At 40.7% G+C, this 17,227-nt stretch overlaps 1 protein-coding gene across 6 annotated transcripts in view; it reads right to left on the reverse strand.

Annotated features, from left to right (window-relative positions):
• The window catches only part of LOC134632897 (ryanodine receptor 2-like), a 274,812-nt gene that overhangs the window by 88,247 nt on the left and 169,338 nt on the right, over nt 1-17,227 (reverse strand). For all 6 annotated transcript variants that reach the window (XM_063481767.1, XM_063481763.1, XM_063481765.1 and 3 more), the window contains exons 51-66: nt 16,908-17,028; nt 16,629-16,798; nt 15,982-16,202; nt 15,727-15,817; nt 14,157-14,297; nt 13,429-13,592; nt 9,619-9,697; nt 9,079-9,168; nt 6,878-7,015; nt 6,694-6,771; nt 6,493-6,568; nt 5,954-6,077; nt 5,574-5,689; nt 2,262-2,326; nt 1,212-1,333; nt 943-992 (exon numbers count right to left, since the gene is read on the reverse strand). In XM_063481767.1, the coding sequence (XP_063337837.1) occupies nt 943-992; nt 1,212-1,333; nt 2,262-2,326; nt 5,574-5,689; nt 5,954-6,077; nt 6,493-6,568; nt 6,694-6,771; nt 6,878-7,015; nt 9,079-9,168; nt 9,619-9,697; nt 13,429-13,592; nt 14,157-14,297; nt 15,727-15,817; nt 15,982-16,202; nt 16,629-16,798; nt 16,908-17,028 (1,846 nt within the window). The remainder of the gene's footprint in view (nt 1-942; nt 993-1,211; nt 1,334-2,261; nt 2,327-5,573; nt 5,690-5,953; nt 6,078-6,492; nt 6,569-6,693; nt 6,772-6,877; nt 7,016-9,078; nt 9,169-9,618; nt 9,698-13,428; nt 13,593-14,156; nt 14,298-15,726; nt 15,818-15,981; nt 16,203-16,628; nt 16,799-16,907; nt 17,029-17,227) is intronic.

A 17,227-nucleotide genomic window follows, 5' to 3' on the forward strand; every position in this document is an offset into this window, starting at 1 on the left:
GCTCATCTGGATCACTGATGTGTTAACATCAGGCCATAATCTTCCCAGGAGTGGGCATGCCAGAAAATGCACCTTAAAGTCAGACTGTACAATGCTCAGAGGAATTGCTGAAAAGTCATAAGCTACAACTCAGACTGATCATCTCAGTTAGCATGTTAAATATTACCTTTCATGACGCACAGTTAGAAATAGATTGAACAAGGAGTAAGCCTCCTCTCTTTAAAGAGACCATGACAACATGTTTTAGGTTTAGGTAAAGTTCAGTCTGAACAAAGAATACAAAGAACAAAGACGTCACAAGACTTCTGGGATTGGTGATGGGCGTGTATTGCAGCCACAGGAGCTGGGCACCTCGCAGTCACTGAACTGACAATGAACCTCTCTGCATATCTAAGTATTCTGGACTCATATGTGAAGCCTTTGGTCTGACTGCTAAAGCTTGGCCCAAAAATACAACAGAATTGCTGAAAAGAAAATAATCAAGATGCCAAACATGAACCCAACTGAAATCCTGTGGCAAGATCTTGAGACAGCTGTTCATGAATAAATACCTGCAAATCTTAAAGAACTGACACAACATTGTAAAGGAGACAGGGCCAGAACTCTTTCACAACAACATAAGAGACTGAAAAACTCATATAGAAAACCAAAACTACAGCAATGCTGCTAAAGGTGTTTTTCCAGTTAACTGAATCATGGGGTGTACTTAGTTTTTCACAAGGCTGCATAGTGAAAATAAACTCTTGCAAATGTTTCCACTATTCAAAAAGTCTAAATGTGTTGGTAACATGCCAGGATAAACCACAACGTGCCATCAAAAACAGGGAAACAGACAGCAAGCTAATAAACACAGTTGCAGTTTTCCATCTTTTAAGAAAATTGGCTTAAAAATCAAATATTTTATCTTTAGGGAGTTAACTCGAATGTTTACACTGTCCTTACCAAACAAGGATATCCTATGTCTGACAAGAACTCCCAGTTTGCAGAAAAGACTGAAAAGATTTAATGGAAGATGAGAAGAAGAGGCAGAATGGAAGAGGAGGAAGACAAAAGAGGAAGACAAAAGTGTGAGGCAATCAAATGAGAGGAACAGAGGAAAGAGCCCATAGGACCAGACATTCAATATTTAGGCAATAAGACATTCTCAAGTTTTATTCCTTTCAACAATGTGCCTGACTTTTTACTGTTGTTGTAATGCTGGCCACGCTCACCTGGTCACCATTTCCTTCTCCTTGTTAGAGGCATGGCCACCACTGCTGATGGGATGGATGGCCGTGGACAAGAAGTACAGCCTGTGGTTTTTAAAGTACTGATCCACCAACGGCAGGACGACCTGGGAGTGAGACATGAAGCCTCAGAGCTTGTCGATCATATTGATTTCAGTCTTCAGAAACTTTTTGGGTCAGTTTTAATAAAATACATAACTTTCTATACACGGAACACTTTGAGCATTATCGGGTGCCAAATTAAGTGGAGATATCATCTGAACTTCAGGAGCGGGACCACTCCTCCTTCACGCCCCCTCTGGCCTCAGGCTATAAAACCCCCCTTCTCCAATACCTGCTGTTCTCATTTTCATGCCCCACCCTGCCCCCCTTTTCTTTTCTTTCCTCTCCTCTCCTCTTCTCCTCTCCTCTCTTCCTTTCCTCCATTTATTTCTCGTTAGTACATGGGGATCTGCCCGGCCCGAGAGCCGTCGCCCTTCCCCTTCAAGGCCTTCCCCAAACCGCAGCACTATTCACACTTCCTCATCCCTCATCGCCCATCGTTACCAAGGATGTGGTCCCTGCTAGTGAAATATTCTTTTTTAGAGTTAATTATTAGCACACTTTTCAGTAAATTACCTGCCACAAATTTAGTAACTCGTGATTTTTATGTTCGTTGCTCTTCCCCTAAAATTCTGCACTACAGATGCAACGAGGACATCATCAAAAACTGTGTCCATGCCTTCACTGTCCTGTCACTGTGCCTCTTTAGCTAACCATTATAGAGGATTTTCAACAGGCACAAACCAGGAAAAGCCTGAAATTTACACATTTTGCTTTGAGGTATGTGGAACGCACAGAGTCAGTCAAATGCTTATTCTGCTCTGTGTCAATTTGGAAGAAGAAATCATAATTATTTGCAGTTTTAGTCAAGCTGATAACTTCATTTTGAATTCTGTTGCTGATTACAAAAAACTAAATCTAATATATAAACTTGATAAAACAAAACAACAAAAATAAGTCAAAAAATGTGTAGCAAAAAAAAAGTTTCATCACCTTTCCAAAGAACTTGATCTGCTGCTCATGAGGAATCTTCTCTCCCTTTGGTCGTGTTCCCACATCTACAACAGACAATACAGTGAGTATGGGCTGATGAAGTTAAGTTGTGGAAAATATAAAAACATAATTGTTTTATGCAAACAGTTCACTAAATAATAATATTTTTCTTATTTTTTTACATTTGCATTATCTTGCATAGTATTTGAAATTCCTCTGAGCCATAGAAAAAGGCTCAACTCTACTGTGCGAGCTGCCACAGCTGTGTAGCCATGAGCTTGAAATCTGAGGGACTAACAGGACTCGACTGGTATTTAAGATGTTCTTTTCTATGCTTACTTTACTTACACATGAACACATTCATTAAGTGCTATCCTTACTACACTTTAACCCTTTTCTGTAGCACACACATGCAAACTGATGGGTGGATTTGGGGTTCAGTATTAGGGACACTTTAAAATAAGAACTGGAGGAGAGAAGTAGACAAGCCGCTCTACCTCTGAGCCACACAGAGGTGTTTCTAGAATTTTTACCACTGGGTCGCACAAGGAGTCCAATGAACAGTCAGGTAACAGGGCACAAGAGAAATCTGAGAATTCTATAATCATGTTATGAATTAAATTCAGAAATGAACACTAAACCAATTTCTTCAACTGGTTCAGCAGGTTTAGTTCACAGTCCAGTGGTGCCTCATCCACACAACCTCACTACCTTCTGTGATTTTGCCTTTCTACCATTCTTCCCTCCAAGTGAACTCTGAAGATCTGATCCCCACACATCTGACAAACATCCCCAGCTTGACTGTGACTTCTTTTGGACAACAGCTTGAGAAACTACACCAAACAATGTACTGATGCATGTGCAATCATCCATGTAAAGTTGATTTTGTTCATCTGGACGTTTTCAGAGGGAGAAAAATTCCATCCAAGTGACTTCGTCAGGTTCAACTTACTGCAGGTTTCCCAACCTTTTAAACAGTAGATTTGCATAATGACTGACACTAGCACCACTGACTAAATGTTAGGAGTTTTCCTGTAAATTCAACTCAGATTGGAATAAATGACACTCAGACAGGTTTTACAAATTAACGTGCACGGGAGAGAACTGGACAGGCGCTGTTCCTTCGCTTGACCTCAGTTGCTCTCGTCCGCTCTCCCGTAACACTGCTCTTTTATTGTGGTTACATGAATATGCATAGGTTCATTAACATATGACATCTTATAGGTATACATGTGAACAAAGAATACCTTGTGTGTGTGTGTGTGTGTGTGTGTGTGTGTGTGGTCATAAAATGACTTCCTAACCCTGCTGGCCTGGAAGTCCAGCAGTTCATCTAAACAAAATGCACTTAGAGTAAAACAGACATAGATACGTTTATCCTACCATAAAACAATAAGACAAGGTACGACCTCTCCCATGCTCCCAGGATGTGGGTGTGAAAGTCAGGGAGCTCTGGAATGCACACAAAGCTTGCACAACGTAACTTCTCTAATGAAAAGAGCAAACACATCTATAAAACCTTAAACAAAATGTACTTCTAAACATAAACATAATAAAATCTTTCAACACTAACAATGGGTTGTGAGGTCAGTTTCATGGTCAATAATATGCAAATGATCAATGACCATGAGTACCATTCACTGAGAATTGGAGAATGGCTGCAATCACAGCATTGTAAGATGGTGACAGATGTACCCTTAGGCTTCCTCCTAGATTCAGAGATGGTCTTTCCTTTTTGTAAATGGCCTCCTCGACCTCCCTGGAGGAACACTGGTTTGGGCAGGGCAGATAAACCAATGGTCTCGTATAAGGTTACGTCTCTCTTTAGTTGTGTTCCAGCCACTGAAGCAGTGGAGGTAGTTTGTAAGAGATTGACCCCAACCTCAGCAACAGGGTCACTCTCAGCACCAACCAAGTGTGTTTGCTTTTGGAACTGTGTCTTCATTCCACCCATTTCATATGCAAGAGTCAGTACTACAGGCAGAAACATGGGTGTGCCATGGGTTCCCCTGTTTCACCCGTTGTGACCAACTTTTATATGGAAGAAGTGGAAAAGAGGGCTTTGCTATCCTACCCTGGAACACCACCAAGTCATTGGTTCAGGTCTGTGGATGACACCTGGGTGAAAATCAAATCTCAGGATGTACCACAGTCCACTCAAGTTCACCAGGGAGGATATGAAAAGTGGCAGGTTAGCCTTCTTAGACTGTGAGATTTCCATCAGTAATGGGGGACATTTAAAAGCTGACGTGTACCGTAAACCTACACATACGGATCAGTATCTAAGGTTTGACTCTCATCATTCACTGGAGCACAAACTGGGCATCATCAGGACGCTACAACACAGAGCGAACACCATCCCCACTGACACAGCGGCCAGGGAGGCAGAAGAACATCAAGAAGGCCCTGAGTAAATGTGGTTATCCCAGCTGGGAAAGAACTTGCTCCAGTTGATCCAGGAGAGAAGGACAACTGCTGCCTAAGGCGAAAACCTTTAGTGAGTCCTCAGGTGTCAGGAGTATCGGAACAGCTGAGATGCATTTTTTCTAAACACAGACTCTCTGTGGCTTTTAAATCCCAAAAGACGCTGCACCAAAAATTGTTCCACCCCAAAGATCGGGTCCCCCGACACAAACAGAGTAACATAGTGTACGCTGTTAAGTGCCAGGAGGATTGCCGGGGAAACAAAACAACCTCTGGATAAGCAGATGGTACAACACAGAAGAGCTAACTCGTCAGGCCAGGACTCTGCAGTCTATTCACACCTACAGGCCAGTGGACACTCTTTCTATGATGAGGATGTACACATCCTGGACAGGGAGGAAAAATAAAGAGAAATTTTCAGCATACCACCGTCTTGTCATGTCCACTGTCTTATAGATTACTTACTACCTTACAAACAGGTTGCAACTCTGTCTGCATACAAAACCCAGCCCAACATCTAACCAGGTAAAAACTCCAAATAAAAAAGTGTCATATTGCTATATCAGTGCTATAACAACACCATGCCTTCACGTTTCCTAGTGTGAAAAACAAAAGAGAAAAACCTGGGAATGTCTCAGAGCAAGACCCCAAGACTGTTTTAGCCTCCAGTGACAATTTAGTATCTAAAAAGAGAGCTACTTCCACAACCTTCATCAAAGCATTGTACTTGGCAAAATATGCAAAAAACAAAAAACGTTCCTGCTAAAAGAGGAAACGACAAACTTGTTTCACCGAATGAGGCAAAAGTATCATGGTTGTTGTATCATGGACAACAACCAGGTTGGTGATGTAAACAAGTGGCTCTTACAGGCATGAGAAGATTCTTACCAAACTCCATCATGTGTTGGTGTGCCTGGTCCACATAGGTGATGATCTGCTGGAGAAAGGTGTAGGCAAATCGTTTCTCTATGGCAGGAGTGTCTAGCTCCTGTGACTGCACACCTCTGGAATCAGCACAAAAACGGATATTCTCCTTTTATTTGCATTTCTCAACTTTGTTTTAAATGTGTTGTACACTGCCTTTGTTAAGTTAAATCAAATCCACACTGCAGCGCTGGACTACACACACTAATGTTGTATTTTCTGAGTTAGACGTTTTAGAAAAATTGAACTTTTATGGATTTGACCTTCTAATCTGAAAACAAACACCAAAGACAAACTGTTATGCACCCATGCATGTTAAAAATGTCAGATATAGTTGGACCAACCTGGACACAATGTAACCATTGATTTGGAGGAACTTAAGGATATCTTGTGCTTTTTCTCTGTCTTTGGATTTTTCTTTGGCAGTCAATGTGTCGTAAGGAACCATCAGTGGGTGGTTTCCTCCACCTGGAACAGAGCAGCAGGGTGGAGAAGAAAGATAACAGGCTGTGGCAACACTATGTGACATCTTAACATCTACCAGGCGACTGGTGGTCCATCACAACTTTGAGACCGAATTTTCATCTATTCAAAACACCAAAATGGACAAGCTTCTAACAGAAAAACTGCCAAAATGATTGTATGGCACTTCAGTTAATATGCAACAAAAATCAAAGGGTTGGGTAAAGTTGCTATAACAGCAACTGTAAAGCAGACGTATGGGGAAATGGTATTGATCTTCTAAATACCGCTTCGCAGAATTCCATCTGATTTATTTTTACAGGCTATGCATAAAAAAGAAGTCAAGCTTTCTGTGTTATCTGTTTGTGATGGCAGAGAAACGAGGAAAACCCTGTTTGTGTGTTTGCTGTGTGAGATTTACCTCTGGCTTCCAGCTCCACTTTCTTTTTCCTGGCCCAGATATTATGATAATTCTCTGCAAGCAGCTCTGCCATTGACTGGAGAAGTTAATATTTGACATGTGACTCTTTTACACTGCGCTGATCAATTCATCCATCAATCAATCTGCATTATCAGCTCCCAATCTGGCTTTGCATGCATTGTGTTCTTGTGAATAATTTACCTGCAAGTCTCTGGACAATGTCACATTACTCATATCAGTGGGTCTTGGACTGAAAGCTGAAGCTCCTTCAAAAGAAAGCTGTTGGAGATTGAACACACAGCATTATATATGATGTCACCTTTCCCTCTGATCCATAATGAGTACCTCGGGAACAAATGTAAGAATAGCTGGTGTTCATATACACCTGACTGGCCTGTGATATCCTTCTGGGCTTGTTGTGAAGGTTGACAGAGTCTCCCTCTCTGATCCTGTCAATGCTCCAACCCCATGAAAGCATGGTCTTCAGAGACTCTCTGATGGGCCAGCAGTACGTCTCTTTATCCTGCAAAGTCACAGTTTACTTTCAGATGTACTGCAAAAACCGAACAAAGCATGAACTCAGACACACCAACAGATGATCTTCTGCAGGATCATTTGATCACATGTCTGTTTCCACATCAGCTGGTACATTTCCATTCATTCAATTAGTAAATCTCATTTGAAGCTCATTACAACTGTGAGACTTTATATACACAACTGGACATTTTCTTGGCACACTTAGTTAATGAGTGTAGATACAAATGTAGTGTCATGATGGAAGCATCTAGAGGATCAGTGACAGAACTAGAATCCATTAAAACTCCATTGTAATGTGTATTTCAATGAGCACTGCAAAATGAAGTGTCACGGGGTGGAAAGGGACAAGTTACCTAGGGTTTTTATTGTGCATGTTTTGCTGTGTTTTACTTTTTTAATATTTTAATATTGTACAGTGTTTTATTTTTATGGGTTTTATTGCATGTTTTTATGGTATTCATTGGTGACTTGTCCTGGAAAGACTCCGCCCTCCCCAATTATGAACCTGACACACCTGCGAGGTCCCGGAGGCCAATAAGAGGGCCTGCCAGACCACTGAGAACAGGCTTGAGGGGAGGCTTGAGAGACAGGAGCAGGCATGGCGAAATAGGAGTGGCAGGTGACGGCCGCAAGCGGCGGCGCCGGAGTTGGCGTTGGTGAGAGTGCTCAGAGACGCAGGGAGCTGGTAAAGTTTTGGCGTGCAGGACTTGGGAGAGCAAGATGACGCCAGCGAGCAGAAAAGCGGAGGGAGCTGTTCTGTTGCTGGCATAAACTGGAGGCTAGACCACGCTACGGTGGGGAATTGGTGGCAGCGGGGCAGCGCCCTAACTCCTTCGGCGAGACGGGCTGGTGCCGATTGGTGTGCTACAGGAAAACGGCGGGCAGAGTTAAGAGCTCTGCCCATCCGGGGTAAGTCTCGCGACTGATCCCACTCTAACAAACTGTAGCCACTATAAGAATAGTGACTGTCGCTGCCCCTTCTCTTCCAGCACGCCAGAGCGGAAACATTGATAGGACGCCGGGTTTCCCCTTCTGCACCGATTGGCTGGATTTTTAATTTTTAGTGACTTTTATACCGTGGCGGACGCCAATGGACTTTTAATGTTTGTGTTTTATTGATTTTTATTGTGTTTTTCCCTGGCCAGGGCTGTTTTAATTCCCTTTTATATTTTAACTGTTTTTGTATAATAAATTATATTTTAGTGATAAAATTTTTTATTCATTTTTTTCCCTTGGCTGCTCCACTGCTCCGTCCGTTTTTGAAGAGGGTTTCCCTCCTTTAATAACACCTGTGTTAAATCACGATCACATTCCCCCGTTACAGAAGCACAAAAGCTTCATTTCTCCAGTTAATTATTAAATAATAAAACTGATACGTTTCTCTTTTGCAACAAATATTATATAACACATTGGAGATGAAGTGTATGTAAATAAATATCTAAAGTTTATCTAAAAGAAAGAGAAGAGAAAAAAATACTGGTGACCAGTAGCACCCCTCAGCCTTTTAGCAGATATACCGATGGTATCCATTTCAAAATCCTACATCACCTCGGTGTGAAGTTCTCTCATTCACAAGAATTTCAGAAAACTCACTTTGACCTTGAGGTCACTGAGATTTGATCTCCTCTGACATTTTTAGTAAATGCACCTGTAGTATCAATTTCAGAAAACTGAACCATGAGGTCAGGGTCAGTGAGATTCAAACTCCTCTCACATCTTTACCTGTGCTATCAATTTGAAGCTCCTACATTTTTGAGTTACTGCACTCACAAACGCAGGTGTTCACGCTCAGCCACCAGGGTGACGACAACACCCCATCAGCCTTTTACTGCTAAAGAGGAAAAACGGACTTTTTCAGTTTTCAGGTATGAGTTTGGTGTAGCAGCCAGGAGAGCTACCTGTGATTCAATACAGATGCATACCATGCTGTTTTTCATCATTAATAAGCTATCACTGACCCAAATGTAGCACTCACACAAACTATACAAATCTTTTGTAAAATATAGAAAGCTCACAACTTCCACAGAAAGATGTCTGCATGCAGACTACCTTTTCAGACAGGCTTTTGTATGGTTTCAGGAGTGGATGGTTCTTGCTGATTTCACACATCTGGTCTCCATATGACCAGCCATTGGAAAACTACAAAATATAATTTCACATTTACAGATCAGATTTCACAGCAACCAAAAGCAGTTCTATTTTGCTACATTTCGTGATGATAACAAGAAACACTAAGACATTTTTAAAAAGCACACAAACATTTTCCCCTCAATGTTATTCAATGTTTACAAGAAATGTTTCTTTCTCTAAAAAAGTATCAGCAGAATAAGCTGGTATATTGACATTTATGTCAATCATTGGCTTAAAATAGAGTATACCGTAAAGTTTGCCAAACAGCATACATATGTAACAGAATGTTTTATATATTACAGCTGTGGGGTGTGTTCTTCTATGTGTAATCATTGGGTGCATTTGTTATAGTGACTGTGAAAGACTGTTGATGTACCACACTGTTTTTGTCGTCATGGTGAGGGGAAAAACAGTATGATCAGGAAATACAACACAGAACAAGAATAAAATCATACATACCTTTTCTATACACCACTTCTCATGGATGTGCTCTGCATATCTGGTTATAAAACAATCCAGTTTCTCTGGAACAGTCACACTGTCAAAGCGAGACAAAACAAACCACTCCATTAGAAACAGAAACACAAAGATGAGAAAATAGAAATCTGCATCTGGATTTGTGTCAGTGTCCAGTGCCAGGAAATGACTGAAGGCACTTCAGTGGAGCATTATGGAGTCCTGCATCAAAAACTGAAATATAAATAAATATACAGTTATGCTCATAACTTTATTTATCATTTCAAATGTGTTAATCGCCAGACTGTACACTTAGGAATTTATCCTGCTACGTCTCTCAGCAGTCAACGCTACACTATCAGTTAACTATCGGTTAGCACTAGTGATCCAGCTGAGACCAGTCCATACACGTACCATAACACTACCATAACCCATTAGAGTATAAAAACTTAAAGTTAAGTTTTGAAAAAATACATGGATCAAACTTTACAGTTAGTTTGACCATTCAGTCATTTGACACTGCAAATCACCAAAACTATTTCCTGTAAACATCCATTCGTTCTTCCATTTCAATCTAATCTAGTAGAAACAATTTAAAAGAAAATAAATACAGAAAAATAATAATTCTTGCACACAAGCTTCCTCATAGATCCCAACCCAGATGTGGAGGTTACTTCTGAAACTGGTCAAACTTCATTTAGCCGATTGTTGGCTGGGTTGTTACTTCTTCAGACCTGTTTGAATGAATAGCATTGTTATTCATTTTTTTCTGTTAGAATGCAACTTAATATTTTGATTTATTCTTTAGATTTCATTAATCTCTTAAATTGTGCAAAAGTCTTGAGCCACTCACAATTTCTTTACATTTTACATAAGAGACTTTCACCTAATTGTTCTTTTTTAAAGTTCTCCTGAAGGCTTCAAAGAACAACTTTGAAGCTGTTTGTTCTTTGGACATTGGCTTCTTTTTGAATCATTTTAAGTCCTGTCTTCATACTTAAGAGGGGAATGTTTTTTCAATGAAAGTGTGTTTGACCAGTGTCAACTTGACAGATGTGCAGGTGTGCAACGTATCAGCTGTTTGGGCTATGTCTTTAGAAATGTGAACAAAAACATGAAGAAACCTCACAGTGGACATTAGAAGACTACCAAAAACAAACAGTCTATGTCTCTATGTGAATTCCATAAATTTAAGGCTTTCCTACTTGATAATCAGTTTTTGTTGTTTCCTTTGATTTGTTTCGAGGAGGAGAGCACGCGCTCTCCCAAGATTTAAAAAAAGACGGAGTTTTCATGAATACACCTCTGTGCTGAAAACTGTTTCTGGACTGAGCAGCCTAAATAAACTGAACAGGCATATTCTGACTTGTCAGATCATTCCATCAAGTGAAAATTGCTTCTGCATATTTATAAGTTACACACTGTTATGAATTCAACATGATGTTGTTCTTCTGTAATTATGTTTCATTAAAAGAGAAAACACATTAATGACATTCATTAAGATTTACAGACAGGCAGAGATGGGGGTTTGGGAAAATACAAAGACAGTGACTGTTTTTATAACAGCGTTCTGCAAAAACTTCCTGTCAGTGATTCCTGGAATACCATTTACAAGTGTAAAAGACGGCATACAGGGAATATCTGGGCTGGGGTTTGGAAGTTGTTGGCCTTCTGTGGGGGGTTGGAGAGCTGTTTGAACCTAATGTGTGATAAAAGAATCCACTGTGATGCTAATGAGAGTCTGCTCTCTCCTACCTGTCTGTAAAAGTCCTGCAACGATTTATCAGAGATGTGCCGAGCGCGGACGGAGAGTAAAATAAAGGTGGTTCACAGCAGGCAACTTACTGCATTTCAAAATGATGCGATCCATACATTATTAGTAAAACTACTGTTAAGAGATCTACGTAACATATTTAACAAATTGTGTTATTAAAGTGTTTATTTATGTATTCGTTGTCAGGATTTTAACAGTTCTTTCCAATAAATTTTGTGTGGTTTATTCTCTACATTCAGGTTGAGGGTCATGATGATGATGATGAAGCTTTGATTGCACAATCCCAAGAAAAATATGGAAAAGTATAAAATCAGCTGTTAATAATCTCCTGATTGCAGAGTTGAAAAAAAATTGTTATCTGTGGGGGCTGGAAACGCTGTTTGTATAATCGCTCATTAAGACCAGTTTGAACACTAATAACTGTTAATTCTGTCCTACCTGTAGCAGGTGGAGTTTTCCCACCTTTAACTAAATAAATACATGCTGCAGGTTGGACACTTATTTGTGGGACGTGTAACATTTATTGACTGCAAAATTTTTGAACCACAGTATTGACATGAATTGCAAAGGTGAAATACCAAGATTAATTTAATTCAATTCAGTTCAATTCAGTTTTATTTATATAGCGCCAAATCACAACAACAGTCGCCTCAAGGTGCTTTATATTGTACAGTAGATCGTACAATAATAGATACTAGATGATAGATAGAATAATAGATTAGTGACAGACAGCTTGAATAAGCAGCCAGGACTGTGATCATTACCATTATGACTGTTCATTTATTGGGAAAGCTTAACTGGTGGGAATTACCAATAGTTTTAAGCACAGTGCTAGAACCTCCTGGTTCTCTCCTTCAGCAGCAGTTCACTGACCTTATTTAATCATCAGAAATATTAAGAATAAAGTGCCAAATATTTCTGGCAGACAACACACACACATACAGATTGTTGTGCAGTTGGGACATGTTTAAATTTAAATTTAACATGAACTACTGCATTGATTTAGTAACTGAGAGGTTAGACACTTTTTTGAGGGACAGGCACCATCTCTGTTGTTTTATTCATAGAACCCCTGATCAATGTAAAAACATGCATATGTGTAGAAATCTGTAAATGAATGAACTTCCATTAGCACTGCGCCCCCTGGAGGATGCACAAGACATTACACTGGTTTTTATAAATGCTGCTTGGGAGCGTTAACCTGTTCCTGTTCGGATATTCACAGGCGGGGAATATCGTTACAGTCACGGATCAACCGGCCATCAGGCAGGAATCCACCAGTTATCTGTCATTGTCCTGTCAGGAATGAGGTGGTTATTTTAAGTGGCTGTATCTGTACCTCACGTGTTTGAGGCTTGGCCAGATGTTGAGGAGGGTTTTTGTCCTAACCCAGAAAAGAATTCTGTGATCAGAGACATTTGGTGTTGCTGAGCTAACCAGTGAATTCCTTCTTTTTAATAATGTAAAAAAAATTGTTGTTTTGCCACTTCTAAAATTCTTCCAATCTCTCTCATATGTTTATTTTAGTTTTTCAACCTGAAGTCCTGTTTGGTAGCTTATTCACTCTTAATACTAACTTGGGCACTGGCGATTTAGAAATTACAGAGAGTCCCTGTTATCACCAAAGGCAAGTTTGCTACCCAAATCAATCCTTGGCTCATCATATTTGGATGTTGACATGTGCTTGGGGGAGGATACTGAACCCTAGTTAAGTGTAAGCGTGTATGTGTTTCTTAAATAAAGAATGTTAGATAAATAATGTGTGTGTGAGCGAGTTTGAAGTGGCTTATTCAGAGTAGAAGAGCATTTATGCACCTTTAAAAATGGGGGAATCTGCATAAAAATGGCTTTGAACAGTTAATGCAATACTTTTGTTAACCTCCTGCTTCAATTAAATCATGATGATTGTTTGATTTAAAATCCACCATGTTGGTATACAGAGGCAAAACAACAAGACATGTATCATTGTCCAAAACATTCTAACCTGACTGTAAGCCAAACAAGTAAACATGTTACAAAGAAGAAAAAGATGTACATACTTGGTGGTGTCTGCAGGCTGTGGTGTGAAGTTTCCTTCTGAGTCCATAGATGACTGTTTCTCCATCATGGCCATGTAGATGGACTCCATATACTCTGGAGGAAGAGCTCCAGCCACAGCACTAAGACATGGCAGCGCCAGTTTAAATAGCTCCTGGTCGTACTGCTACATTACAACACATACACAGTATGTAAGTGTGTTGCTTCATACATTATTGTGAACATTGAAGGCTGTCTGTTTATCATTTGTTTAAAGCAAATAAACTTGGGGAAGATTCAGAATCTGTCATGAGGGTTGAAATAGAGAATTCCAAAGCAGGCACAGCGGATAAATTATGAGTTTTATTAAACAGTGAGTCCAAACAAAAGGCAGAAATCTATCCAGCGAAGATTAGAGAAACATAGGGAGAAGAGACGGGCAGGAGTGCTCCCTGCCTCCTCTTTCCCAATGGGCTTTACTTGGAGGATGAGCGGGATGCTTCCCCGTACCTTTTGGTCAGAGAACGGTTCCTGATTGGTGTTTTTTGCTAATGTGCATAATGAGAGGCCCAACATTCTTTTGGAATCACTGGGTGGTGTACGCACCATCTAGGGACTCTATCGTGTTGCTGGTAGTAGGCAATGACGGTGTAACTTGGAGAAGAGTGGGTGGGAGTAACGGTCTTGTTATGCTTGTCCATAGAAGTGCGACCCGAGTGGATTCTTTGAGCTACCACTAGATGAGCCTCACCTTGTGGGACAGGGCATCAAATATTCCCCAGAACATTTTCCTAGAGAGGTGCAGCTCTTCATCTGACGCTACTCCAAAATTGCCCCAACCTCCAGCCAAACAGTAGTACTTCCAGCAACGCTCGTAGTGATTGGTCAACAGCTGAGAAGTCAAAAGCACATTAATTACCAGTCAACATATGACTGAAGCCAAATGAGTAAGTAAGCTGTTCCTGTAATTCAATCATATTTTCCCAACAACTTAATGCACTTAATCAGTGACAACATTAGTTACTAACCATACAATTATACTGTTATTTGTGTTTCACGGATCTTACAGTTTTTCCACAAAGGGCTAGTGCACATATTTTATAAATCTAATGGTAATTTGGTGTGTGCATTTGTTTTTTTGCACTGGGTAAGAACATTTCTATGCTTCATCTGTACGTTTTCAGTGGGAGAAACAACATCATCCAAGTGACGTCTTCAGTCTCAGCTGACTGTAGGTTTCCCCAACCTTATAAACATTTGCATAATGACTGAAACTAGCACCACTGAATGAACAATGACCAGTCAAGGAGGTCATTTACATGAAAAGGGAAAGACCATCTCTAAATCGAGGACGGGGCCTAAGGGTACATCTTTGGCCATCTTACAATGCTGTGATTGCAGCCATTCCCCAACTCTCTGTGAATGGTACTCATGGTTGTTGATCAATGGGCTTCGATCAATGAGCTTTGATCAGTGGTTGTTGATCGATGGTCATGGGAATTTGGGGGGCAGAATGCTGTAGACTCTCACCCACATTGCCTGGGAGAAAGTAGATAACAGGGAACCATCTTCTAGTGGAAAGTTACTGAAACATGGTTGTTTTGACTAGAATGAGAGAGCTGGTAACAATAATATTAATGGATTGCATTTTATATAGCGCTTTTCGAGACCCTCAAAGCACTTTACAATTCCACTATTCATTCACACACTGGTGGAGGCAGCTACAGGTGCAGCCACAGCTGCCCTGGGGCAGACTGACAGAAGCGAGGCTGCCATATCGCACCATCGGCCCGTCTAGCCATCACCAGTAGGCGGTAGGTGAAGTGTCTTGCCTAAGGACACAACGACCAAGACAGACAGAGCTGGGGATCGAACCGGCAACCTTCCGGTTACAAGATGAGCTTCCCAACCCCTGAACCCCAAATAAATAATAATAAAACTGTTAAGCGTGCGTCACCATTTTGAGATCCGTGGCACTGTGTCATGCAGGACGCATCTCCCTTCTAGAAGTAATTTTGTGAGACAATAAAGTGTGAAATGATCTACTGAGCAGTGTTTTGTCTTCCATCAGATGCCTCTGAGGAATCAAAAGAACTCGGTGAAGTGTTGATATTTAACACAATGCATCTTTGGCCATGTTATAGAGTACTGAAAATGTAATGTAATGGGTAGTAATTGCATTCTTAGGGGAGTAATTAAGTAGCATAATGCACAACTATTAAAAACAAAAACTCACAACATGTAATAGATTGCATTTTTTGACAACGACCTGAACACTGATTCCTATACATGCAAACTTTGTTTCTGACTTTGTTTCTCACCTTCAGAGGCATCTTGGTGTGCTCATTAAGTAGAGGAACATCAAACACCAGCCTCCTGAGTAGGTGCTGCATCATTGAAGGCCTTAGCTGACTGTACATTAAGAGGATTCCATACGTTAGTGGACTGTACCATCGCTGATCAAGAATACAATCAAATACAATCTACAGCATGCGTGTTTTAAAAAAAAAAGGTAAACTAAATGATAAATAGTCATTAAAGGTTGACTCATATGTACATGTATGTCTTCATCTTACCCACAAACAGCAAGCAGACACTCCTCTATGGAGTCCCTCTGAGCTTTGGTGAGGCAGCAGCCTTTGGACAGGCGATAAACCGTATGAAGCAGGGAGTCAATTAGTGAGGCGAACGGCTCCGTCCCCGCAAACAGTGGCGCACATTTAGTCAGGAGAGGCAGCACTGCTGTACACAGATACCTGTTGAGCGCCAGTGCCATGTCTGTGGCACTCAGAGCAACCTAACACAAAGAAGGCGAGAGAAACAATAACAATGTAATAGAGAAACTACATGTGTGGCATGTACATATGTTTTTATACCTCTGGGGGAATACTATACACAGTGAATAAAATGCGTATTTGTGCCAGTAAGAAACAATATCAAAGGCTAAGTGTCATGTTCCCTGGCCTTGGACCTATGGGCTTTGAGTTTTCTGGGGGTTTTCTGTTTTTTAGTAGTGATTAACTTTGTATTTTGGTTCTATTTTCTGTTGTGTTGACATTTATCCTTCTGTTGTTGGTTTCCTTGTTTATTGCTGGCTCCCTGTTTTTTGTGTGTGGTTCAGTCTTGACTCCTTGTTAGTTTACCTTTCTGTCTTTTTTTGTCAAATCTGTATTTCTGTTCCTGAAGAGAAAGAAAAGATGTATACACACAGACAGAAACTTACAGTGTCCAGAGAGGCAGCAGACCTCAGGTCTGGTAAGAACCCAACCTCCAGAAGGTGGAGAAGAAAATTCTGGTCTTCTATACCATAGACACGGTCCAGGAACAGCACCATGGCTGCTTTGTGGTCTGGGCAGAAACCTGCTGACATGTCTGGCTCCACAACCAACCCATCTGTGCATGCACGCAAACACAATTCAATTTCTGATTGCTGATATTACAGGATCAGTTACTGTTATTACAGTACTGGATTAGATCTCATCATGTCAGATGACTTTCTTACCTTTAGCCAGGTTAGGCATAGAGAATGGAATACTGATGACTCCCACCAAGTCTTCAATAGGAATGAGAGACCTCAAAATCGCTCTGATACGGATAGCTTCACCTTTACCAGCATGGATCAGCTAATAGAAAAGAGGTAGGGCTTAAGTGAGTGCACTATATACGTAAGGCTGCATGTAGGAGTTGTGTATTTTGAATTGCTGGTACTCCACTTCAAGGCCAGCCAGCTCGGAGCCCGTAAGACCACACATACGGCCAGCGACAACTCTCACTATCAGTGACTCAATAATCCAAAATATTAAAACAAGCTCAGTCACAAAC

Source organism: Pelmatolapia mariae, linkage group LG8 (genome assembly GCF_036321145.2).
Source record: "Pelmatolapia mariae isolate MD_Pm_ZW linkage group LG8, Pm_UMD_F_2, whole genome shotgun sequence".
Lineage (NCBI taxonomy): Eukaryota > Metazoa > Chordata > Actinopteri > Cichliformes > Cichlidae > Pelmatolapia > Pelmatolapia mariae.